Source organism: Acomys russatus, chromosome 2, assembly GCF_903995435.1.
Source record: "Acomys russatus chromosome 2, mAcoRus1.1, whole genome shotgun sequence".
In the NCBI taxonomy this organism is placed as follows: domain Eukaryota; kingdom Metazoa; phylum Chordata; class Mammalia; order Rodentia; family Muridae; genus Acomys; species Acomys russatus.
This window is the reverse complement of record NC_067138.1, coordinates 38,718,145-38,745,606: the sequence shown is the minus strand read 5'-3', so window position 1 is coordinate 38,745,606 and position 27,462 is coordinate 38,718,145. Positions and strand designations below refer to the sequence as shown.

The 27,462-nt window shown below is 38.5% G+C and overlaps 1 protein-coding gene across 1 annotated transcript in view; it reads left to right on the top strand.

Moving 5' to 3' along the window:
- The window catches only part of Lrrc69 (leucine rich repeat containing 69), a 114,786-nt gene extending 88,498 nt beyond the window's left edge, over positions 1–26,288 (top strand). The window contains exons 8-10 of the mRNA XM_051155892.1: positions 14,919–15,034; positions 17,095–17,143; positions 26,142–26,288. Coding sequence (XP_051011849.1) covers positions 14,919–15,034; positions 17,095–17,143; positions 26,142–26,288 — 312 coding nt within the window. The remainder of the gene's footprint in view (positions 1–14,918; positions 15,035–17,094; positions 17,144–26,141) is intronic.
- The last annotated feature ends 1,174 nt before the right edge of the window (positions 26,289–27,462 follow it).

Below are 27,462 nucleotides of genomic sequence, written 5' to 3'. Positions count from 1 at the left end.
GATGGAACAGTGGGCAACTGCCCGAGCAAAGGTGGAACTGTAGAAATAATTAGCTCCCTGAGAACTGTGAACTCATGGGGTAAGCTATGGAAGACGCAGTTAGAGAAAAGCAGCGTGAGATATGAAGGCTATTGCATATGAAATTTGAGCTTAATTTTGCAAGCTATGGTTAACTGAGAAAAAAAGCTACCCCACAGACCTGGGGGCTTTGAGAACAGCACATTGTTTTCTAAGATTGCTGGATGCTAGAAACATGAGATTAGTGGGTCAGAGGCTTCATTCTGCAGCCTTTCTTCCTAACTTGTAATGAGCTGGCCAAAGGCAGGATTCCGTGAAAAGAAAAATCAGCGACAGAACCACACAGAAAAGTGCATTTGAAAAGCGCAGCTGTGCACTGAGCAGGTTTATTCTGGCTGTTCTTTTATTACACTGTTGCAGTTCCATTTCTCTTGCTCAAAAATCAACACAGGAGATAGGAGGCTTGTTTGTGTTATAATTCCAGATTACAGTCCATCGTGCAGGGGGAAGTCAAGGCAGGAACTTCAATAGCTCTGCACACCACATCCATAGTTAAGAGCAGGGAGAAACAAATGCACGTATGTATCTTTGATTGCTTACTTGATGGTGGCTCAGCTGGGTGTCTCTTCTTTGGCAATCCATAATCTCCTGCCCAGGGGATGATGTCACCCAGAGTGGGCTGGGTCTTCCCGTATCAACCACCCAAACCCAGAAAATCCCTCATAGGTTATGCCTATGGGTTAAACAAATTCAGACAATCCTTTATTAAACTTCCCCTTTTAGGTAATTCTAGTTTGTGGCAAATTGACAGTCAAACTATCACATGAATTAAATATCTAGTTCGGCATCTGTTTTGACAAACTCATTTTAGTTAACAATAGGCAGGCCTAGGTGTTAGAGTGTTCTCACCCAATTATTTTAGATTTGACATTGTTTGGTATTTCTTTCCCCTGAACTCATCCATAGCAGTGTGGTCCTGCTTCACCGTGGCTGTCCTCTGAGGATCTAGACATCACTTATATTCAGAACTTCATGGTATTTATGGAGATACTAACAGCTTCAAGTTGAGAGAACAAATAGGAGTGGAAATAGAAGAGAAAGAAATTTAAATTCTCACTCTAGCTTTGTGACTTGCTTTCACTGTCTCTTTCACGGCTGCGATAACAAGGCCAAACAAAGCCAGACATCTTGCTTTCAGTAAACAATCTGTCAGGTAACAGAATTAAGCCTTCAGCACACCTGATTTCTCATATCACCTTAGGGCTTGTTTTTGCTGTGTGGCAGCATGCGCATTGATTGATGGTTATACAGTTAGTTCCATTGACTGTCTACATATCAGAAGCTAATCATGTGAAAGTGGAAAGGCCTGCTGCCTCTGCCTGGGTGCTCTCTCTCTCTCTCTCTCTCTCTCTCTCTCTCTCTCTCTCTCTCTCTCTCTCTCTCTCTCCCCGTCCTCCCCTTCCTCTTTTTTTCTCTATCTTCAACTTATTTTCAGTGCTGAAGATCAAAGCCATATGGGAACAAAGGGCCTCCTATCACAGAGGAACCGCTCTAGCTCTTGAAAGAAGGATTTTCTCCTGTAGACTTGTAGAGCATAGAGCCATGGGTATTTGTGGCAGATAAATCAGATAATTTTATAGGATTCTGACACACACATACACACATTATGTTAACATTGGATATCATCAAAGAAATAATGAATAGAAAAGAAAGTGGGACAAGATTTAGCATTTATAAAATTTCTATTAAAAAGTTCGAAGGGCTGTTAGAGTTCATTTGCACTAGTTAAATATGCCTAAAGTATATTATAAAGTATAAAACCAATAACAGAAAGGCATAAGAATGTAGTATGGGTTAAAAATATTATAATCCAAAAGTAAACTGGACACTTTGATTCTGGCTGATGGCAGAAAATATTCAAATAATTAAAAAAAGACATGGTGTACACACTGAGTGTCTATAGAATTAAAAAAGTACAAATCCACATGTAATCATATTTTGGTAAAATTATGCATAACAGATAAATGAAAAGAGCTAATTATAAATGAGGAAAATATCACAAAGAAATGACAGTGAACTGAAAGATAAGCTAGGCAAATATGAAAGGATGGTTTTAGAGCAAAATGGGAGAATAACTCAAAATCTAGAATTATTGGTGTTGTTGCTATTGGGTTTTGTTTGTTTGAGAGAAGATCTTATGTGTTGCTCTGGCTGTCTTATAATTGCTATATGGCTTAGGCTGATCTTGAATTCCTACATCCTCCTGCCTCAGCCCATCACCATGTCAAACTGGCAATCTGGAGTTAGATACCTATATATCCCGATAAGCTTATAGTTAAAAGGCATGAGAATCTTAGCTTTTTTTTTTTTTTTGAGAAAAGTGGAAAATAGTTTCCTTTGTTATGAAACAACATTGATTTTTTTTTTTTAACCCTATTAAAAATTAGGATGTGGGTGCATGATGTAACTCTGAAATAGCTCTTGCTTAGTGTGTGGTCCCAGTATCTATCACAGCAAAAAATTTTAAAAATGTAAGAAATTAAAGTCACTCTTTACTAAGTATATGACAGTGAACAACTATTATATGTTTAACATCTTCATTATGAATTAATTATCATTATAAACAACATTTTAGGTTATTTAACATTAGAATTGAAAAAAATGGAGATTATAGTGCACCTGGCCAGATGGACAATTAGAGCATATATTATTTGTACCTCTCTGTGTTCCCTGTGTAGAAATGTGTGAAAAATACCTGGAGGTGGTGATAATGATATTACCCATGTTGGTGATTGTGGTGGTTTGAACAGGAATGGCCCACATAGACTCATATGTTTAAATACTTGGTCGTTAGGGAGTGGTGCTTCATGACAGGGATTAGGAGGCCTAACTTTGTGGGAATAGGTATGGTCTTGTTGGAGGAAGAGTGTCATTTGGGGTGGACTTTGGAGTTTCACATGCTCAAACCAGGCCCCACGTTTCTCTCTTCCGGCTGCCTGCTGTCAGCACCTTCTCCAGCACCATGTCTGTCTGCATGCCACCATGCTTCCTGCCATGATGACAGTGGCAGGCCAGCCCCCAATTAAATGTTCTTCATTATAACAGTAGCTATGGTCATGGTTTCTCATCACAACAATAGAAATCCTAACTAAGACAGTGAACAGCTGCTCTCCAATAGCCTCCAGAGTTACACTGCTTTTCCAAGTGGCGAGCACTGGCCCTTACAGTAAATATTTGTCATGACTGGAGAGCCCATTTGATAGTGCCAGTGTCTGGCTACTGTCATGCAAACAGAATGTTCTGCTTCACACAAAGTTTGCATTCAAAAGAGGGAGATGCTAAATGAAAAAACAAAAAACAAAACAAAACAAACAAAAACAAAAACAATCAAACAAGCCCAAACCAAACCAAAAAACTCAAAACGAGTATTTATTCTTTTTTAAATTTTTATTTAAGTAATTTATTCAGATTACATCTAATTTGTTATCCCCTCACTTGTATCTTCCCGTTTCTCCCTCCCTCCCTCTTTCATCCTATTCCCCTAGGTCTGTGACAGAAAGGGACTTTGTCCCCCACTATAAGATCCCAGCCTATCAGGTCTCTTCCTGGTAGCCTGCTTACCCTTTCTCTGAGTATCTCCAGGTCTCCTCACCAAGGGGAAGTGGTCAATTAGGGGGCACCAGAGTTCATGTCCATGTCAGTCCCTGCTCTCCACACAATTGTGGAGAATGTGCTGTCCATTAGCTAGATCTGGACATGGGTTCTAGGTTTAATGCATGCATTGACCTTGGTTGGTACAGTAGTTTGAGCTGACCCACCTGGGTCCTAATCCTCCAGCCTTAATGATCTTCTTGTAGGTTTCTAGAACTCTCTGGATCCTTCTATTTCCCCATTCTTCCTTACCCCTCTCACCTAGAGTCCCAATAGGAAGCCCTAGTATCTATCCCAATCTCTGGATAAGTGAAGAGTTTCAGCGGACATCTCTGTTGCGCTAGTGTCCAATTATAAGTGAGTATATGCTATGTGTATCTTTCTGGGTCTGGATTAACTCACTCATTATGATCATTTCTAGTTCCATCCATTTGCCTGCAAATTTCAGGATTTCCTTGTTTTTAATAGCCGAGTAGTATTCCTTAGTGTAAATGTACCACAGTTTTTTAAAATCCATTCTTCGACTGAGGGACATCTAGGTTGTTTCCAGGTTCTGGCTATTATGAATAGGGCTGCTATGAACATGGTAGAGCATATGTCCTTGTTGTGTGGTGGAGCATCTTTTGTGTATATTCCAAGGAGTGGAATAGCTGGGTCTTGAGGTAGCCCTATTCCCAGTTTTCTGAGAAAGGGCCAGATTGATTTCCAAAGTAGTTGTAGAAAAACAGATAAAGAAAACCCAAACAAAACCCAAAACATAAACTTGAAATGGCTTTTATTCAGGTGAATGTAAAATTATGTCATGCTTGCCTTCCTAAATACTGAGATGAGAACTTGAAAGTAATGGATAAAAAATGTCGCTTAACTGCCAGTGCTAAAATTTACTCAGTTCATGCTTTTTTTCCCCCAAAATCTTGTAATTAATTGAATTGTTAGGCCTTATAAAGAAACTTCAACTTGATTGCTATTTCAGCAGGAATCTTTAAAACAGTAACAGGTTAATTCCATTAATTACTACTGACTTGGGCCACACTTGATCAAGTAACTTAAATATACTTGTAAAGTTCTTTCCAAACTCTTGAGTGATCCTGTGCCCCAAATCTTCATCTGAGAGTTTTCATTTTGTATAGTTTTGTTAGTTGAACTTACCAGCTCCCCAGATTCCTTTAAAGTTGAAGAGTTTAGGGCAGGAACAGATTGGAACATGAACTCTCAGGCCAGTGTTGAGTGATGTAATGCAATTAAAACTCTCCTCAGAAGAGATTGCGTGAGGAGGTCTCAGCATAAGTGAGTGAAAACGTTCATCTATTTTACGAAAATAAATGAAACCTTTTAACCTTAATTCCTTTTCATGACAATCTGCCAGTAATGAGACATGCTATTATGTTACATTTAATAACTTTACTCATTACTTATGGAGTAAAGTCTTACTTTTCTATAAAAAGTTATTACCGCTAAGATACCACTGATGACATTCATTTATGAAGCTGATCATTTCAGCTAGTCAGCTATGAAAGTAAATGTGGTTCTTAATACATCTGTGCAGTGGTTAGTCAATTTAATGTGCATTAGACACCAAGTACATGAGAAAGCATACCCATTTCAAGTCCTAAATGGTCATGAAAGTAATATGTATTTATTGTTCAGAAAATTGAGACAATAATTCTTCTTCCACATTAAATTTGTCACAAAATAGCAGAAGATGATCACAGCATAAAGGGATCCATGCATACTGTCATCATTCTCATTCCTGACAATTCTGAGTCCCCTTTCCCTTTCAGAGACTTCTCTCCTTCGTTCTTCAACTGGTGGCATAGAATTATAATTACATTGCTATCTTTGTTTCTTGGAAAGGTTTGAAATTGTAGTCGGCCTTAGCTTATTCATTCAAAGGTGTTCCTAATCCAAAACTTGGATTCTCCTACAAGAAAGTTAAAAGGCAGTCTTATGCAGAGTGGCAGAGGGCAGAATTGAAATGGAGTGAAGACCAGTTAGCCCAGTGGTGGCTCACTCTGTTTTATTTGCAGTTTCTTCTTTTACAACAGTCCAAAATATATTTTAAAATCTTTTAAAATTTTTATTAAATAATACATTTATATTATTACACATATATACAATAAACTACTTACAGCAAGAAGAACCATGAAACAACCAGTGTTTTGGCTATTTATATTTGCCAACCTTGAAGAAAACATCTTTCCTATCTTGGTGCATCTAAAATTCTAAATGAAAATCAATATCAATAATATCTCATCTCTGTTAACTTAAAACATCTATCTAGATCTGAAAACATCTCAACTGCTAACCAACTAAACTTAATTGTAAGACTAAACTATCTGTTTTCCACCCCATCATAGACTTGAGAAGGAATAAAACTTAATCACCTGAGCGAAACAGAAGTGCAGGTTATCAGCTTCCAAAATGAAAAAAATTATAGAGACAGTTTACTGCCTGATAAGTCAGAACTCTCTATAACATTGGAGCATCATCTTCAGCCTTGTAGCCCAATATATCTGACAGATATATTTGTGAGGCAGGAACTATTGAAGGCTTGCCTACCTTGTCTTGGCAGAGTTTGACAGTCGACCCTACCTGCATCCAAGCTTGCCCATTTTTGGTAGATTTCTGTCTGTGGCAGAAACAAGGACATTTTGCCCAGTAGCTTGTTTGCCACATTTGAAGCCATTCTTTGATGCTCATTATCTTCTTTGAGGTAGGCTGGGTGTTGCCAGGAGTTGACCTGTCTCATTGTAAATATACCTTTAATATAATAAAAATGTCTTTAAATGCTATATTCTGTATGTCTCTGAGGTTTTGAAGACCTTATCTAACTATTTTACCTTATTTTTCTATAGAACTGTATCTATCTGTTACACCTAGGATGTATATTCTTGTGACAAAAATAGACAGAGTAATCGATATGCCCATGATTTGATCAACGAACAATTAACTTGTATAATATCCTATACAGCTTGCAATAGCATTCTCAAGGTATTGTATGTAAACCTTGTATTAAAATTGAGTTGTATTGGCACAATACTGCCTATTAGAGTAGAACTATATATATACCTCCCCATTTTCCCATACCCCTCTCACCTGGAGTTCTAATAGTGAGTCCCAGCATCTCTCCTGATCCCCAGCTGAGTGAAGACTCTTAGAGGACATCCATGTCAGATGGATATTCATTCTTCAAATAGGGAATTCAGATGCCTGATTATGGAAGCAGAGAGGAGAGGTCAGGGCCAGAGAACAGCATGGCCATGAGCTATGAGTAAAGCAATAAGATTGGTTAGTAGATTTGGGAGGGGGAGACTTTATAAAAAACTGGGGCAAATTATATAAACCTGTCACACAATAGATTAAGAAGAATGGACTCGTCCTTAGCTGTCAGTGGAGTCTAGTGAGTACAAACAAGTTAATGATTAAAAAAAATAAGGTATGTTTTAGAATCGTTTGGCAGTGAGTGCTGGATTAGTTGAAGCGGAAGAAGAAAGGGGCTAAAAACTTGAAGTGATTGTCTTCTGCATAGATAACATGTAGTAATGGAAATACAACGAAGGTGGGAAACATCCCGAGAAAGATCACAAAAATTGGCAATTGTACATGAAGAATGTCAGAGAGGAATACAAAGGAGAAAGATGTATCTAGAGCGGAGTCTTTTCTGTAAGCACTGCCCAAATTTTATCACTGACGGCTGACATTTTAAGTGATATCTACAAAACTCAAATGAGTATGTTCCATCTTAGACATGTTGATTGCCAAGAGAGGTCTAGATAATTCAAGTGAATGTGCTTAACCACAGGCTGGGACCAGCATTTCAGTGGCCTTCATATATACATCCCTCCAACTGTTATGTCATTAGACTATTCGGCATGGGTGGTCAAAACTACTTGTTAGTGAAGGATCCTTGGAGATGTACTATGACAGTCAACAATTTAGTGGTCTTGGATTCTAGTCCTCTTGGGTCTGTAGCGATGAGCCTTCCCTAAGTCATCTGCCTTCTCATTATATGGACTTCTTTCCTCATCTTATCAATAAAGGGTTAAAGCAAAGTATCTTTTAATATCTGGATTCCATGCGGAGAGGGAGGCTTTATACTTTTGAAAGTCCTGCTAATTTGGAACATGAGACCACTGTTGGTATCTATTTTATATTAGGTTACCACAAACTTGGCATCTGAACAACAAAATAGATTGTTTTATACTTCAGTATATTAGAAATTCAATATGGGTCTCGTTGAGCTGAAATCAAGGCTGTGTGGGTCAGAAAGGCTATGTGTGTCTATTGCTTTGCCTTTTCTAGGATCTAGAGGATTTTCACATTTCTTGGCTCCTGGCCCTTTCTACATCTTCAAGCCAATGCTGATAGATCTTGTCCTTTTATATTGCATCATTTGGACCTTCTCTCCTGCCTCTATCTTCTACATAAATTTTTTGAGGTAATTTCATACACAAATACTATATTTACATCATTTCAACCACTCTCTTTCCCCCTCCAACTTCAATTCCTCCCATCTCTTTCTTTCTTCTCAAATTCATATCTTTTATATTGTTGCTAGATATATGTATTATCTATCTATCTGTCTGTCTATCTATCTATCTATCTATCTCTCTATCTATCCACCTATCATCTATTTGTCTATCTCTTCACATATACACACATGCACCCAACAACCTACTGAATTTATTTAGTATAGTTCAGATGTACATGTGTTTGGGGCTGTCCACTTGTGACTGGATAACCTATTAGGGTGCTTGTCTCCAGAGAAAACTGATTGCATCGAGCCCATCTGGATAGTTCAGGAGAAACTGCTTACCTCAAGGTCCTTAACCACATCTACAAATGTTATTTTTCATGTAAACTGATGGACATTGGTGATGTACAAAAGAGAGGGTCCACAGACCATAGTAGGATCATGGGCCAGGCTCCCTAGCATTCAGCTTAATCTTTGTGCCATTTGTGGATGGTGCTGTTCTGCAGTGAAAGTTCTTGAAGCTCGCTGATTTCTGCAAGAAATGTCACAAGTAAAGGCCCACAAAGTGACAGTAATAGAAGGGCAAGGATTGTCTGCTCAAGCAAAGTGCTGCTGTGACAGGAAACAGGGACTACAGTGGGCAGATGAAGCTCATTTCTGCAACAAAAAGACTAAAACTGCAGAGTGTCTGAGGCTTGAGTACATGTATTGAACACAACTGCAGCTCTAAGAGAATGCTAGTTTTCATAACTCTGAGCGTTTTGAACTAGGAGGAGCAATGGAAGTACCACCACTTTGGAACTCAAATTGGCTCTTTCTCAGAAAATTTGAACTAGGGCTACCTCAAGACCTAGCTATACCACCCCTGGGCATATAACCAAAAGATGCTCCACCATACAACAAAAACATTTCCTCAACTATGTTCATAGCAGCCCTATTTGTAATAGCCAGAGTCTAGAAACAACCTAGATGTCCCTCAACCAAAGAATGGATAAAGAAACTGTGGCACATTTACACAATGGAATACTATTCAGCTATTAAAAACAAGGAAATCTTGAAACTTGTAGGCAAATGGATGGGACTAGAAAAGATCTTCTTGAGTGAAATAATCCAGACCTAGAAAGACACACATGGTATATGCTCACTCATAGGTGGTTATCAGCCCAATATAGATGTCCTTTTAGAGACTCCACCCAGCAGGAGATCAGGACAGATGCCGGGTGTGGCAGCTGGACTCTGTGCAAAGTACTCAGAGTTGTATGGAAGAGTTAGGGGCTGGAAGGTCGGGGTGGGGTTGTCAGGAGCTCCATATGGAGACTATCTGGACCATGGGGGGCCTGCACAAACTGATGTACTGACCAAGGACATGCAAGCAGAGAACCTAGACCCTCTGTTCAGATGCAGCTGATGGACAGCTCATTCTCCATGTTGGGAAGATGGGGGGTAGGGAGTGAGAGACTGCCTCTGACATGAACTCTGGTGCCCCAAACTTGATTACTTCCCCTTGGCTGGGAGGCCCTGTGGGCACATAGAGGAAAGAGATGTAGGCTGTCCAGATGAGACCTGATAGGCTATGGTCAGATGTTTGGGGAGGAGGACCCCCGCCTATCAGAGGACTGAGGGAGGGTAGGAAGAGGAAGATAAGAGCCAAGGGATTACAATCAGGATGCAATGTGAATAAATTATAATAAAAATAAATAGTACAAAAAAGAATCACAGTTTAGAGCCACTAAGCTTAAATTTGCACTATAATTTTCAATAAACAGGGGTTTTGATTAGGAATAGAATTTCAGTCAGTAGCACTTTTATTTTATTTTCACGAGAAATATCATAATAAACTAAGACCTTAAAATTCCTATGAATAACAACCCAAGTTTGCATGCTATAGTAGGATAGTAGCGATCCCATCCATGGCAACAAAGCAGAGAATTCTAGATGCAATAATAAACATATCACAAAGAGTTAGCTACATTTAGAGAAAGCTCTTCCAGGAGGGAGAAATCCATTATTACCACAGTACCAAACGCTGGAAAAAGACACGTGATTTGCATTTCTGCCTTACAAATCTGCAGGCTTGTGCTCTGGTGCTCTCTCTCTCTCTCTCTCTCTCTCTCTCTCTCTCTCTCTCTCTCTCTCTCTCTCTCTCTCTCCTCCCTCTTCCTTTTTTCCTTCCTTCCTTTCTTTCATTTTTTTCTTTAATAAAATGTGTCTAGTTGCTAGATCTTAAATTTTATATCTCAACAGCTTTTTCTTTATCTTCTTTTTCTATAACAGTAGGTCCTTTTTTTTTTTTTTTTTTTTGGCATCTCAACCCCTATTTAAGCATCTGATACACATTAAGGATAATCTCTGTTAGAAGAATGCTCTGAGTCCACTGGGTTACAGTTTTGGTACTTCAGGGAGAGCACAGAACTTCTCAAGCCCATCTGTCTACTTCCTCATCTGAAGGCTCAACATCCCTTTGTAAATTAAAACTCTCTTCTACAGCATCTTTCTCTCCATCATCTGCGTCTGACCCCTCATCTAGAGTAGCCTCCTGTCACAGTCATATATAGGTGTGTTCACTAAAGTGGCATGGGGATGTTGTGTGTCTAATAATAATGTTTTTGGAGTCTGTTTATAGAATTTTCTTGGTTGACATTTATGTAATAAGAGGTAAATACTTTCACACATTCTTCTTAGGAAACTTATCCCTCAATAAATAGATAAAATATAAGCTAAGTAAAAAGAAAAGAAAACAAGAAGAAAAAGAAAACAAAAAGGGACAAGCAACTTAGTTCTGTAAGAGAAAACGAAGACATAGCTGGGTGGCCTATTAGGAACACTGTTTTTCTAAATAAGAAACATGACACACTGTGCCCTAGAAGTCAGAACATTCTGGAGAAGCGTGAGTGTCATGAGTATTGGGTAACTACCTGTACATGGGTCTGTACTGTTCAGGTCTCCTTTAATGTGTTTCTTCCACACAGAGACCCCGGCGGTCACTCTCCAGTCTGAGGTAATGTGCTAACCAATCAAAGTCAATAGACTTCCACTATATAAGTGGCTGCTCACATGCAATAAAGCAGATGTTGTTTTCTGCAAATGTCTCCAGAGTCCTTATGCCCTTTACTGACCCACAGGCATTGCTGTCTTGTCCAGGATGTCCCATAACAATGGTACAATTCTAAAAGAATACAGCATGCAGGCAAGCCACTCTTGCAGGTCACATGTTTTGCTAGGTAATATTGATGATGAGCTTTCTCCTCTGGTAGTACACAGAATAACTTCTAACACCACGAATGCTAATCAACAGGGGTGAAGGTACCAGCTCCAATTCTCCACGTTCAATGGCATACATAAGTGTTGCCTTCCATAATAGAGCCTTACTGCCAGGTTGTGGAGAGCAGCCAACAACTTTGAACCTAGCCTGTGATATTAAGGGGATCCATGGGACTCCTTTGGCCAGGGATTCAATACACAACCTATTCCTGCCACTGGAGGTTTTCCTCGGGATAAATTGTCTAGTTGGGGCATTTTCTCCCTCATTATATGGTAACATTTTGTGTTTTACTCTTTATCAGCTAGCCACCAACATGGTTATTTTTGACAGAGTTATAAGGTTTCTTAATTCACTTGTATGAAGGAGGGTGCTTCTGGGAAAGAGAACTGTCATTACTTTGTAACATGGTCATTTCATATGGCATGTGTCATACCAGCAAACACAGCTGCTGTGATGCTACAAGTGGAAGGACTTAAAGCGGCATTCATTGGAAACATACTGGAGAATTTCTTTTTTTCACAAACAACACAGAAGATGATGATTTTATATGAAAAATTGTAGCCTCAGGAAATTGTCAAATTCTTTTTCTCAGTATAATTTCCAGAAATCACTCTATATCCCTGAGAAGTATTGTATCACAAATAGAAATTATTAGAGAATAATAAAGAGCAAAGTTTATGTTTGCTGCAAAACTGGTAATGACATTTTCACAATAAACTTGTACAAAGTAAACAATCCATTTCTATTATAAACAGCTAAACAATAAATAATCATTACCCTGAGAAGGGATAAAGAAAGTTTGCATTTCTTGGTTGTGGCAAGAGCCAACCCCAACTCTTCCCAGGCAGTTTTTTAATGACACAAGGGAAATGGCAAAAACCACAGATGAAATAGGAAACACCATTAAGAGTTTCTATTATAAACTCTCCCCTCGTGGAGAAACTTGCACAAAGCACGCTAGCACCAACATATAGCTTCCTTGATTTATGTTGCTTTTTCCTGATGATCTCTTGGTTCATGGCTATATTAATTGTTTAGTGTCTCAAATAAGTGCTGATTAAAATAGATGTGGTATGGTTTATTTTTAATATGCCATAATGGAGCAGATGTTTCTTTAGACCAGAGGCCTGGCTACTTTATGAAAGGCACATTAAGTTTTTGATTTTTGCCATTAGATCTCACGCTATCATTTCAACATTCACCTAACACAAACTAAAGTGATACTATGCCATCCTACAGGAGACCTAAAACCTTCTATATATCTATCATTATAAAAATAAGAATAGTTTTCTTGCTTATAGCACATGATTTATTATTTTGTGATTCATTTATTGTTTTCCTGGTTTTTTCCAAGTTGCTCAATATAGTTTTGAATTTTTGTCCTAAAGTTCACCCTTTTAGAAATGGTTTTGACTCCCCTGCAGGTAACCACGCCCTAAGTCATCCTTCTGAAACCAGTTCACCTTTCCTTCATGTTGTAAACACTTGATTAACATGCAGCCTGTGGTGGTGCCTCCTCCTCTATGTCATTGTAGAACTTACTACTCAGCCTAGCCATATTTTTCTAGTTATTTTCTGTGTATTTATTTCTTATTATTCCAGCTAAATCCTGAGAAAATTCTTAAGGTAGGGATTATTTGCTATGTATTTTTATATTCTTGGCACTTTGCCTAATGTCATGTAAATTTTAGGTTACTTATAATTTATCCATGTTCTTGGTTGTAAGTTACAGAAACAAAGCTCACATATTTAAGTAGTAAAGAATGGGTCTGGCTAGATCAGGACCCCAAATTTGTCATCTATTAATTATTATCCATCCTTTTCTATTTATCTCTTTGCTTATTCTTTGCTTATTCTTCATCTTGCCTTTATTTTCAAGTAGGGACTTGCTAAATGATGCCCTTCAGAAGAGGGAGTGCTCCTCTGTCAGTGGTCCAAAGGTCCAGAGCTGATATTCTCTGGCTTTACTAGCTACTTCTTTTCTGTGTGCTTATGCTAGACTAATCACAGTGCTTAGAAGGTTGTTGACCAAAGCTGGTTGAGCCAGCCAGTGGAATGGATGGCTCTCTCCCAATGTGTGTATGAAGGTAGGAGACAGAAGAACTTATTATCCAGAGGGGGCGGAAAGGATGAGCTCTTGTGCCATCAGTGTGGGAAATAAGCACCAAAAAGGCAAAGGAAAGATGCTCACTAGGGAGACCAGGAAAGACCTGCTGATTGATTAACATTGTTGTTGGAAAACATTAGGCTTCTACAGCCAAACTATTGTATGGTCAGGACAGCTCTTCCTAGTCACTGTCAGTGTGAGGATGATAATACTGTGACCTTTGACTTCTGTTCTCCCACTCATACAGTGACAGCACTAGAAAGTGGTTGCTCTTGAGAGTGGATGGTATTCTTTTAAACATCTTGATAAGATTTCAAACTTTTTTGGTGGAAAAGTGAACAGAACAGTCATCAGATATCTCATGTTGTTTGTGATGAAGTTTGCCAGAAGCTTTTATGGTGAATGTAAATAGTGTCATTAACCAATTAATTCTCTACTCATATGTCTCTGCTTTGGATTTCTCCAGTGAGTGCTAGGTCAACTTTAGAGGTTTAATTTCCACCTTTTTGCCATGGTGGGGATCAAACAGGGCTGTGATTATTTAATATGTGTGCATTATGGTGGCTGGTAGAGTTTTTGACTATCTGTTTTATGCACGGTGAAGTATGATGAGAGATACTTGGAAAACCTTAAGTCATGTATTGATTAGCTTGACTGAGACCCACCCAGTGATGGTCTTAATGAACATTACAGAAAATGTACAAATAACACTAGTAATTTTAATATAGGAATTATATGGAAGATGGGCAAAATCAGGAAGCTGTTCAGTATACTTCCTGGTTGCTAATTAAAACCCTTTTCAAAAGGAATCAAGTTCATGTAGAGTGTGTGGTATTTACTGGCATCCTTAGCACCATATGGTCAGAGTATGTTGTAGTGTTTGGATAAAATAATATATACATTTTTATCAGCTTTGTGTGGTGGTGCACACCTTTAATCCCAGTGCTTGGGGAGGCAGAGGGCAGATAGATCTCTGTGAATTCGAGGCCAGCCTGGTTTACAAAGTTAGTCCAAGACAACCAGGGCTACACACAGATAAATCCTTTCTTGAATAACAAAACATTTTAAATATGTCGTTTAAATTTTGGTTGGTGTTAAATACGCCTCTTTCATTTGGTTAAACTTGTTTATGTGTGGTAAAAGAACACATTCACTCTAAATGGAATAGTATGTTCCTTAGAAGTCAATGTTCTGAAACTTCTGAGAAAGTGGATATTTTACTCAAACCTAACAGACAAATCAGGCTTAGTGACGCTTGCTTGTGGTCCTAAAATTTGGGAGGTAGATGCAGTAGAGTCAAAAGTTTAAGGTAATCCTCAGCTTTTTCTAACACCAAACAAAATAATCCCACCCCTAACTCTACTGCTTGGGACTATCTTAAGTTGACCTTTAGTCTTTCTTTTTAGAACTGTAAGATAAGCAAAAACCTACAGCTGATACCTCTCCGGATACTACTTTGTTCCTACCAATGCTTTGACCAGCGCTCTCCTAACGTCTTTGGAATTGTTGAAGAGTTGAGCAGGTGAGATGCTCATGCAGAGCCTCCCTGGGCCAGCTGTCTGCTCTACACAAAGTCAGCTCATGCTCCACCTGTATGCTACTCCCTGCCTAACCCTTGTCAATGTACTAAGCCAAGGAAGATGAGTTACTCAATTATAAAAAAGCATTGTCATCTGCCTCTGAATGGTTGTTTCTAGATGTTCTTTTTTTCCCCTAGTGGCTTACAAATTTAAACACAGGAAAACATTAAATTGCATGACATATGAATGTTGATTGGTCCCATCACTTTATGAGTTCCACCTCCCTTTTCTGGAAAATTCTAAGAGAGTTTAATGGAGAAACAAGTTTCACTGATGATCATTTCAGTGTTGAAAGAGAGATACTTATTAGAGCTGGGTAGCTGTTTGCAGCTACTAATACCTGTTGATAAGATATAGCATCTTCATTTAGCTTAAGAATGAGCAGAAGTCTGGAAAGTCACGGGTAGCACTGCCCAGTACTATTACTGTTTACAGAGCTTTGATGTCTTTATTCTTAAATCCTTCCCCAAGAGAAACTAATCAGTGTGAGGAAAATTGCTGAAATGAGAAGTTGCCTCATTTTCTTTGAGGAAAAAGAGAAAACTAGGAAAAGAAAACATAAAAAAATATGTTACCTTTTGCCTAAGTCAATGGCTCTTAAAGTGTGATTTTCATTCAGCACTATCCAGCAAATTTTCTGGCCCTACCGTAGGACCACTGAACCAGAGACTGTAAGTAGTGCCAGGCAGTTTCTGTGACCGTAGCCTTCTGGGTAATTTGTTGGTTTGTTTAAGTTTGAGAATCACAAATCAGTCTAGTTTGTAAGAAAGTTAATCACAATTTTATGTTTAAACTCCCTTAAAAATACATTATTTCACTTGATTTTTGATGGTCCCCTGGGTAGAAGGCAGAGTGGAGCCTCTTCTTCCATACCTATCCCACTGCCACCTTTCTTGTGAAGGATTTTATAAGTTCAACTCAGGACACATTTCTTTATGCATCAAAGTTACCTCTAACATAAATGGCAAGTGAGATCTATGGAGCACAGCAAAGGTTCTCAATTCTGAAGGACAAATTTCACGTCCCACTCAAACAAAGCCACCTCAAGGTAACTTTTAGAAGGCTCCATTAAACAAGAATGTACCTTGACCAAAAATAAACAACAGAGAACAAAACAGGGTTCACTAAACACAAGTCACCAAAAACATACTCAGTAAACTGTATTTGATTAGGGAAGTACTTTTTATCAAGTTTATACTGTTTAAACATGGTTTGTCTATCATTTTAATCCTGTGACTTCAGTCACAATCTATTCCTCATCCTGTTCCTGGATAGAAAATCCTATCCACCCACCCATCTATACAATTGTTTCCTCCACAAGCGGTTCAGGTATTTTCTTGAAGTTCAGGTGATATACAGGCAGACCTAGGCTCCCTCTCTCTACCCTTGCTGCCATGTTTAATTCATATGTGAAGGTCACTGCAGCGTGGCTTCTCTTCATCATTCCACAGAAGTCTCTTTCCAAGGTCATTGCTTCCCTCCTTCTGGTCACCTGGCTTCTCTGGGAGGCTGTTCCTTCCCGCAGATTCCGTCCCCATGAGGCATCTGTTTCCCTGGAATTCCATCTTTAGGTTAATCCCTCTTGCCTACCTGTTTACTTAAATTCTCTTCTGTGATTTTCACTAAAAACTAGAGTTCATGGGAAATTCTTAACCAGGTCTCATTCTCTTCTCTCCAAGTACCTCCTTTTCTCTAAGGAAAGAATCCGCTCACACCTACCGGGTTAGTTACTTTCACTCATCACACCAGAACCATCACTGACTCTGTCACTTCTTTCACCTTTGGCCTGTATCTCCAGGTTATTTAATTTCAACATAACTAAAGAAGAACAGAAGTTCTCTAAGACTGTTCTTTTCCTATTTATTAACTTATTAAACAAATATTTGCCGAGGGACTGCCATCTACCAGGCCCTGTAGTTCTCTGGTTTAAATCTGTAACAATGAACAAGACTTAACACACTTTACAAGACTTTAAAGACTTAACAAGACTTTGCCTTCATAGAGATTTCGGCATAATAGAGGATAATGAGAAACAATTTGGAAGCAATATGGTAAGTAAAAATCAGATTTGCATGATAGAGCACGATGAGAATAATATTTATGTGGGATATTTATCATCGATCTGGAAAGAGTAAAGCAGAGAGCCCTATAAACATTGTAAGCAACAATGGTTGAGCAGATGGAGAGCTAACAGCCCAGCCCAGAATCTAGTAGAAAGGATGAAATAGCTGACGTCATTGTTCTGGCATCATAGCTCTGATATTATGGTTCTAACATAAGCATTCTGATATCTAGATATGCAGTGCTGCTGGATGTGTAATTAGGCGTAACTGTCACCACAGAAACAGCACTTGGGAAGGATGCATCTGAGGCTGTTCCGGGGGCTCCCCAATGTTCTGAATCACTAATCAAACAATGTGTGATGCATGCAAGGATGATGTATCTCCCTAACAATTGTAATACACTTGAAATGCTGCTGGGATTAGAAACACTCTAAAATGTCGTTATTTTCTAACAGCTATGGCCAGTTGTTATCTAAAGTTGCAGACACTAGAAGAAAAAATTGCAGATTATCTAGATGTATTTCCCCTTTCTCTCTCTCATGGATGGTTTCTAGGATTCCCATTTTCACCCATATTTACCTCAGAAGGAGAGTAAAAACAAGAAGGATATTTCTTTCTTTGCTTGTTATAAACTGTTATCACATGTGTTTTGAGAACATAGCTTCAAGCAGAGGTCAATTTTAGAATCATTTATTAATTGAGACGATATCTCTAGTGACTAGACATAATTCACGTAACACCTCTGAGTCTTAATTTGTGTCCATATGTCTATATATATTCCAACATGAATATTTTTCTATTTAAATGGCCAATCCTTTCTTCTTCATCTTTTTGCTTTCCTATCCTAACCCTATTTCTTCCTCTCTCCCCCCTTCCCTCCTTCCATATTTCCTTCCTTTGAGACAGGGTCTCACTATGCAGTACAGACTGACTTCAAATTCAAGATCTAGGCCAGCGAGATAGCTCAGTGTGTGGTGATGCCTACTGCCACACCCCAAGAGTTTGACCTGCACATGCTCACTGTAGCATGTATGAACACAAACAAATCTAACTGAAGATACTGGTGCCTGAGCATCCTTGTATTTTTGGTTGCGATCCTGGTCTTTAACAGCTGAGCCATCTCTCCAGCCCTGCCTCAGCATCCTTAGGATGCGATTACAGGTGGGCCGCAAGTACTGGCTATGTTCAATATTTTTTAACAAGTTTACAAAAAGGATTCAGAGGTCAAAGACCCAATTAATTTGATGAAATTATTATTTTTCTATAATTAAAGTAATAAATCATGAAAGATATTAGCTGTTTGGAAAGTTCTATGTTAAAACGCTATCTAATGTGCTAATATATTTATTAAACTGAAGATTTAATTTTAAACTAAAGAAGTACTAATGAAAGTAGATTTTTATCACTCGGTAAAGCTTTCAAAAGCCATAAATAATACTTGCAAATATTCTTGGTATGTCTTTTTCCTTTTCCTTATCTTTTTCTTTTTGGTATGTCTACTTCAAATACCTCTTTGTATGGCCCTTGTCTAGCTTATTTTTCTGTGAGAGAGACACATGGCCAGAAGTTACTTGGTCTCGCTTCTCTCTGAGAAGGTCCCAGAGCAGCTTACACTTCAACCCCAGCACTGAACAGTGGGAGCCTTCTCAGGCTGTGGGAGGCCCAAGTACAACAAATAACCTCGAGGTTCCTAGGACGGTCCTTCCACATAGGGATGGATGAAGGGCCACTGGCGGTCCTTTTGTCCCCAAGACTTATGTATTGATGCCTCCTGTAGAGAAGACATCACTCTAACTTACTTGCACGAGGATGGGGTCTCAGGGAACTGCTGCCTGCTTGGGAGGTGCTTTGCATTAAGTCAGAATAGCTCCGCTCTGCTCAAAACCAGGAATCTCACATGTGTTTCTTTTGGCTAGTGTCTGTCACTGTACATATTTTGGGACACAAAATGCCTTGCCTGGATTGCTGTCCGCTCCTCAGTAGCTTTCTCACATTCTTTAATAAGCTCTCCCAGCCACCATATTTAAAGTCGCAAGCTCCTCCACCAAACACTAAAGCCCTTCCCTTCTGTTTCTTCATTCCTACAGCACTCTGTAATTTAATTGTCTGTCAGCCCAAGTGGCATAACTTAATTGAAACTCTATATTTATACACACACACATTATGTGTAGTTTAGGAAAAATTAAAGTTCAGTAATTTCTCATGGATTTTTTTCAGATGAATCTAACATCATATACAAATATTCAATTTATTTTGACCATATCTATCCTACAACTCTCCCTTTTCACTTCCCCCTGGATTCTTCCAACAAGTGCCCCCTACACCTCTATGTCACTGTCTTTCTTTTCTTTTATATCCCACTGGGTCTAATTCATGCAGCTTGTAACATATTAGGGGTGACATACATGAAGATAAATGATTCTGCTTTCTCCAGTGGTCATTACATTCCAGTAGCTCCTCAGCTAGGTGTGTGTGGAGCCTCAGGAGCTCTGCCCCATGCACACTGGATTTGTTGGGTAGCTTCATCTTGTGCAGTCAACTACAACTACTCTGTGTTCATTAGTAAACAAGCCTTAGGGTATATTGTGTTTGTATGTGCGTGTTTGTTTTGTACATGCATATGTTTATGTGTGTATATGTTTGTATGTGTGTATATATATATAAGTATATTTGTGTGTGTTTATGTCTGTATGAGTTCTAAGTTTTTTTTCTGTGAAGACTGTCATTGGAATTTGATATAAATTTTATTGACTAAAGATTGCTTTTGATAGTGAAACTATTTTCATAATATTGATCCAACAGAGCCATGGTGTGGAACCTGCAAAATTAATATTATTCCTATTGTCTTTTTTCCTTTTTTTAGTGTTTTGAAAGATTTTTATTATAGCACTTCTTCATTCCTTTGGCAAGGATTATGCCTAGGAAATTTTTAAAAAACTACTGTGAACTTATTGATTTTATATCTATACACACACACACATATATATACATATAAATTGCATATATAGAAAAGCCATTGAGTTTTGCATGCCAATTTGGTATCTTGCTACTTTGCTGAGAGTATTTATCAGTTCTAAGAATTTTCCTGTGAAGTCTGCAAGGTTTCCTATTTTACTTTGCCACAGAACTGAGTGTTTTCCTTCAATTTCCCATTTCATAGAATGACTGCTCTTGAACTATACCCACTCTTAGAAAATCTAATTGTCTATGTACTTTTCCAATATATCTTACTTTGGATGCCTGTTGAATTAGCTTGCTTCACTTCCAATGATTCAGCAAGTATATCACTACGTTCAATAGTTTCTCCATTGCCTTTCTTACATTAATGTTTGCATTCCTAAATCTACATGGCTTTTGCAGATGTACTATGAAGCTCTTATTAGGTGTGCAGTGTTGCCACCACCTTAGAAACTCCTCTCACAGCCCTTCATGCATTTCACAGGTGAAAATATATACACTGTATTTATATTATTAGAAATTTTTTGTTGTTGATCTGTAATTCAAATTCATCCCCAAAGCCTATATTTTATGTGGCAGCCCTAATTTACAGTAAATTTCAACCTTGCCCTCTTAAGTCAACCATCATTCTGATGTTTTCCACCATAAATGTTGCCTTTTAAATAAGTCTCACACACACCACTGTATGTAAAAGATAAATCATGTTCTTTTTATTTCCTAGTAGCATTTCTCAACATAACTCTAATAGTTTATTATAAATTCTCCATATTAAGATTTTTTTTTGCCACTCTCAGTTTATTATAAACAAGTTGTTATACACGAAAGCATAAAGACATTCAATAGCTTCTTCTAGCTAAATTCCGAACAAAGTCCAATTTTCTTCACATCTGTTTTGTCCTTTTTACAGGTCTCTAATCTACCTGCCACCTTTTCTTCATGGTCCTCTTTATCTAGTCACTTTCTGCACCAATTGCTTGTCATTGTGACTAAATCTACAAGCAGAAGCAGATTAAGGGAGAATGGTTAATTTTGCCTTACAGCGTGAAGAGATGCTGTTCCTCCTAGCAGGGAAGGCACAGTGGCTTGAGCACCAGGTTACAATGCATCTGAAGTCAGGAAGCAGTAAAGTGGACAGGAAGTGGAGTTGGCCTGTGACACTGCTGAAGGTCTGCCCCACTTCCTCAGCAAGGCTTCACCTGTCAGACAGCCCCGCCTGCTGGAGAGCAGTGGGATGAAAAACATAAGCCTGTGTGGGATGATTCACATTCAAATCACACAATTCTGTCTGGGTCCTGAAATTCCCACCCTACACTCTCTGGAGTTTATTGACATCTGATTGGAGCCCTGTTTCTTCCCACTAGTTTCTGGCATGTTTTGCTCTACATCCTGCAGTAGGGCCATATGCATTGCCCCTAACCTCTTTGGGCTTCTGTCACATCTATATCTGTGGCACCGAATGAGAACTCCTTTATCAGGGAAGTTATTGTAAAGATTAAGTGAATTTATACACGAGAGCGTTTTAGCCTGGCCCAGTGAGGCTTACACAATGCTTGTGCTGTCCCTGGCAGTACCTTGAATTTCTAGAAGCTATACTAGTTGGTTTATAATGAATGCTAGGAAGAGGAAAAACTGATCTTAACAGTAACATAGTGAGAGATAAGAGAAGGGAAATTTTAAGAAAAGAGGAAAAGACCCTACAGTCTATCCCTTGAGTGGGGTAAATGATAGGTGAGATAATACTGATAGGAGCTGAACATGAGAGATAACATTTAAAGGACCGTTATTTCAGAAGCAATGGCATGAATGCTTATGTGTAAGAGTTATGTGTAGGACTTATGTATAGGAATAAAATTTATCACTAAGTGTGGGTGTCACATAGTGGTAAAAGGTTCAGAAAATGGTTTGGTGTAGGTAGGAAATAAAGAATTAGTTTTAGATACAGAAAATTAAAGATGCTTACAGGATGTTATTGGAAACACATATTAGGCTACCCTCATTCTTTTTCTTTTTCACTGCAAGGCAGGAACTGGAGCCCAGAGAAGCATCTGGAACCACCACCTCGGACTTCTCAAATCTAATTAAAATTTCTTAGTCACATAGTCTTGGGCTTTGCATCATTTTTTTTTTTTTTTTTTTTTTTACAAAATTAGGTGTATTTAATCTTCATCAACTATGCTGTGTAATTTTATTATAGAGTATAATAAAATTATCTTAAGATTCCCAAACTGAGAAATTGTTCTCAGGCTAGAGTTACTCACTCAGAGTAATCAACCAATCTCAAGTTAACTTTTCTCTTTATGCCTTTTAAAAGTTGGACAATGGAAAGTGTGTCACTGTTCTGATGTAAGTACTTACAAAAGTAAATGCTTGTAATATATGCATTTTTAGAGAGGAGTAATTTCTAACCAAATGAATATGTCTATTATGTGTTTTTAAAAAAATCTTGAATATGGCAGTTTGCATTAGGAGTCAGAGTTGTGATCCATCATGTTTTGGGATAGATATCAGTCTGTTATCAAGTAGACAGCAGGTATCTTACTGCTGGTTGCAAACTTTACTTTTTAAGAAAAGGGTTATTCATTGTTGAAAAAGTTGTTTTTCATGATGTTATATTGCTTCCAGTACTGAGGAGCATCCTCTGTGTTTAGTACATTGAATTTCTGAGGCACATGGTATACGATCTGTAATTTTGGTTGAACGAGTTTTGCTAAACTTGAGAATCACTAAAGAAATCAAGGTGGCACAATCTGGAGAACAGAGTACCACAATGCCTGAGGAAGCAAGAGGAGAGAAAGAAGCAGTGAAGATACCGCCAGACATACTTGGTTGGGCTGTGCTGTGAAGCCTATGGTGTCTGCTAATAAGACATATGCGTCTGAGTATTATGAAAGATGCAGACACTTTCCATGCCAGGAGGAAGGCTCCCAGAGCCTTCATTCTGAATGAAATGCTCTTCTTCTTCTTCTTTTTTTTTTTAAAGGGAAAAACTATTTAGAGAATACTGATGATTGAGTGATGTGATCTCTTGGGACTCTTTAGTTGTGTGATTCCAAGAAAGCTGGTCATTAACCAACAAATTAAGGCTTGGTGGCTCTAGCCAAGAATGCTGCTTAATGTTCACAGGGAGAACTGAGAAATATTGGGAATGATTCCAAGTTGGTGGAGAGGGCCTTGCATTGGCAAGATATTTTCCCAGTCTTGCTTGATTTTATTTAATTAAAATTTCTTTTTTTGGTATCCTTGTGGGACTTTAACGAAGAACAAACTATCAAACAGAGGCTAATTTATTTCAGCCTAGTTAGGATCCATCAGACTGTTTCTTGCAATAATTCAACACAAGATGAGCCCAGGGGAAGAACAAGAGTCATAAATGGAAAACGGAGTGAATTACTTGGCTGCTGAAGAGTGTGAAAGGATAGTAGGCGGTTTCCCCTTAGGGTGTGCTGGAGAGCGCCCTGAAACCCAAGGTCTTCTCTACTTTTATGCTAATATGTTCCCGAGAGTCTCAAAGGCAAAGCAACTTTCCCCAAATCACACTATACCTCAGTAAAAGCAAAACACTCCCACCTTGTTTGCTTGGATGTGTTACATTTTAAATACACCTGACCTTTCTCAGTGAGTTCCCACTGCACTCTAGCTCTTTTGCCCAGCCTTGCCTTAGAAGCGCTGCTACAGCCTTTCCTTTTTATTCTCTCTATCCTCCAGATCTTCTCTTTCCCACCGTCAAGAATGTATTACACTTGAAGCTTTAGTGACATTGTATTTAAATGCATTAAATGGCATATAAGGAGAATGGATTTCATGCTGACTGGCTGTGGATTTCGAATTCCTTTTCACAGTGAACTTGATTTAATTTTGTCTCCTTCAATACAATCTGCAGTTCTCTGAAGGCTCTGATAACTGTTCTTTCTCTCCTAAAATGACATCTAACCCTCACAGTGTGGAGTTTCGGTCAAGATTTTATTTGGAGCTCTTGAACTCCATGACATCATTGGGTTTAATGAGACCCATTTCCTTTTAAACTAGCGCGAAGCCCACTATTGTTAGGATGGGCTTCAGGCAGCTTCAGTGACTGGATTCTGTGTCAGGGGTTTCTTTGCACACGTGCTCTTGTGAGTGTGAACACTGCGCAACTCTTCTGTTATGCTTTGAAGAAGTGCAGCAGATAGACTTGGACGTGGTGGGCACCCACTCTCAACTCCTTTTCAGATTCATAATCTAGTCTGTTCTCAAGCCTCATGGGGGAACATGGATGTTAAGTGTTGAAATGTCAAATGCTTTTAAATGAAACAGTCAAACCTGAATGAGAAGTCTGTTTTATTTTTTTCAAATGAGAAATGATCATGTGTGGAAACAATTTTCCGTTCGATGACTAGACATGCTGATATTGCTAAGCAGTCATTGCAATTCTCAATTTTCTCAGACATATTCAACTTGAAGCTCACCCCAAGGGAGCCATTCTTATGGCAGCCAATCCACAGACAAGTTCAAGAGAAACTGCCTAATATTGCGTGTTCCTAGTTCTTCTCATGGCACTCACTGATGCCTTGCAAACAGGCACAGCATGAACCTATGACCTCATTTCCCACAGATCCTTTGGGCACTAAGAGCACTGGCTCCATTAAGGGGTCCTGGGACTTCTATATAGAGGGATTGTATCTCTGTTTCCTGTCTCTAGTCCTAGCAGGTTTTCTTAAGCCTTAAACATGAGCATTTTTCCCTTCAACAGATGGGAAAAAATACTGGTGGAAATATATCCCCACTCATGTTTAGAGTGGACTTCAGAAATATTATCATGAACTAATAAAGTTCTAAAGTCTCCTCATTCAGCTCCTCACTCTTCCCTGTCAGGGGCAAACAGAAGAGGGAACTAAGAATTCCCAGCATCTAGGGCCATTGGGAAACAGTGTCAATTGTAGAAAACTTGTCAAAGATTTAGGCGAAGGGAACTCTGGAGTGGAAAATAAAAACATACAAGGGCCGTAAGACACAGAAATATGTGGCAATTGAAAATCACTGAGATTTAAAAAACATATCTAAAAAAGGGACTGGCTCTTTAGAAGGAATGTTCCTAGCCTATTTTCGATATATTTGCATTTCTCACAAGAGAACTCAGGAAATAGTTTTACTAGTCATTGATTAATAAGTCTCAAGCCATATTTGAGTTAACATATTGCCAGCTTCAATGCAAAGTTTACTTAACTGTTAATCACTAGTCTATTCTTATCTAGAATATTCAGAAGTACATTTACATTGAGCCTAAGTAAAATTTCCCCAGAGGCTACTTGGGACAGTTAACTTCTCTGTATATTTTTGGGAGTGCAAAGACTCTGCTGTATTAATAATTCCTTTTTGAAAACACAAAATTCCTCTTTGTGTTTGAGGCAGAAGCCATAGTACGATATTGAGAGTAGATATTGGTCTTAAATTAATAAAGAAACAAATTTTCTACTAGGATATTTATATCTTAATGTGGATTAAGGACTCCATCTGCCTCCAAATCATATAGTCTCTTGACAGTGTGAGAAAGAAAATAGAAACTGCTAACCTAAATAGAAGGGAAAAATCGAAGCTGGTAATTGAGTAAAACCTCAAGCTTCATATTTCCAGCTCTGCCCACACCTCCTGTCCTTCTGCCAGTTTCCAGAGAATAATATAGTTAGTAAAAACTATGATAATCCTAAATCCACACAGCTAGTTTCATAGTTAAAATCCCCCAAGTGGCAGAAGTAGATTTCTTCAACAGTTGGTTAGACTGTCAAGAGAAAGTAGAAAAGTGTGGAAGGTACTATGCCCCATGTAGGTGGAATATGCGTTATCTTGATGAAGCAGTGAAAGTACTTGATGCAATAGGCTATGGAAGCCATTGCTCGCTATTGGCGTCACCACTGACCTATGCTCAACAAGTTCTGCGTGGATAAAGCCTAGCCACTGTTATCCAGGGGATCTTAGCTGTACACTATTGGCTGCATAACCACTAGGTGACACTCTTGCTTCAAGAGTTACTGTACAAAGTCTCCTTTCACAGGTTTCCTCAGAGGTTTCACAGAAATTGAAACCTCCTTTAACAGGTTTCATTTCATTCTTCTGCCAGACAAATTTGCTGAAGATCACAAAGTCAACAAGTGGCAGAATTAGAATTCAAACCTTCATTGATACCGTGTCCTGTCATTGATAGAAATGTTATCTGGTTCCAAAGCATACTAGTGGCTACTAGACAACCTGTACTTAACAATTCTATTTCAAATCCAGTTTACCATATAAGAATACTGGAAATACACATTTAAATTTGTGTTTCAGATAAATGGCTTTTGTTTTGTTTGGACTGTCTTGCACTCGCTTTGTAGACCAGGCTGGCCATGAACTCCCAGTGATCTGCCTGCCTCTGCCTCCCTAGTGCTGAGATTCAAGATGTGCGCCACCACACCTGGCTGATAAATGACTTTTTGAAACTGCATGTTCAGTACAAATATTTGAATTTCAGATAAACAACCAATGCATTTGGTTTTGTTGTTGTTATTGTTGTCGGGTTTTTCGTTGTTGTTGTTTTTTTTTTTTTTTTTTTTTTTTTTGTATAAGTACATCTCAAAGTTTCATGAGACATTCCTGATACAAAGTTATTACCTGTGTTTTTAAATTTCAAACGTCACTAGGTGTAGTGTATTTTACTTTATCTAAGAGTGCCATCTTAACTATTTTCTAATGTGAGAAGTTTAACAAAATGTACTCAATTTCTTTCTGCTCTGTCTCAGATGTTCTCCTTTCTCTTTATATCTCTTCCATTGGCAGGTGAACATACTGCCAATAGTCTTCTTAAAGGATGCTGTTGCTGTTCAGCCTTTGACAATTCTTGGCTCCCCCGCCTCGGTCTGTCCATTACCTACAAGCTTGCAGTGTTTTAAGTCTTCTCTGTGTATGTAGTTGTTTCAGGTTTGTTTCATACCTGAAACAACAACTCCAGACCTCTGTTTTAAAAACCTTCCCGCTTCATTGCACTTACAGAAAGAATAGTCATTATGCTTTTAGCACTCATTTCTCTTCGGGAAATGAGGTCTATTTTCTTTACCCATTACTACAGACAAACTGTTTTCCTTGGGGTCACTTAGCAACTTCTAGTTGTTAAATTCCACGCTTCTTTAATCATCAAGTTTCTCTTTTCTACTCCCTCCCTTTTTGAAAATGTTCCATATCAGAGCCCTTATTGATATTATTTCTCTTGATTATACTTATCGTGCTTTAATTTTCCCTTTCTTGTGAGTGACTGCAAGATTTCCAGTTTTTCTCATAACAGTATCATCCAAAACCAAACCACATGGAAACATTCCTCACGAACAGTTTTTGAATACAAA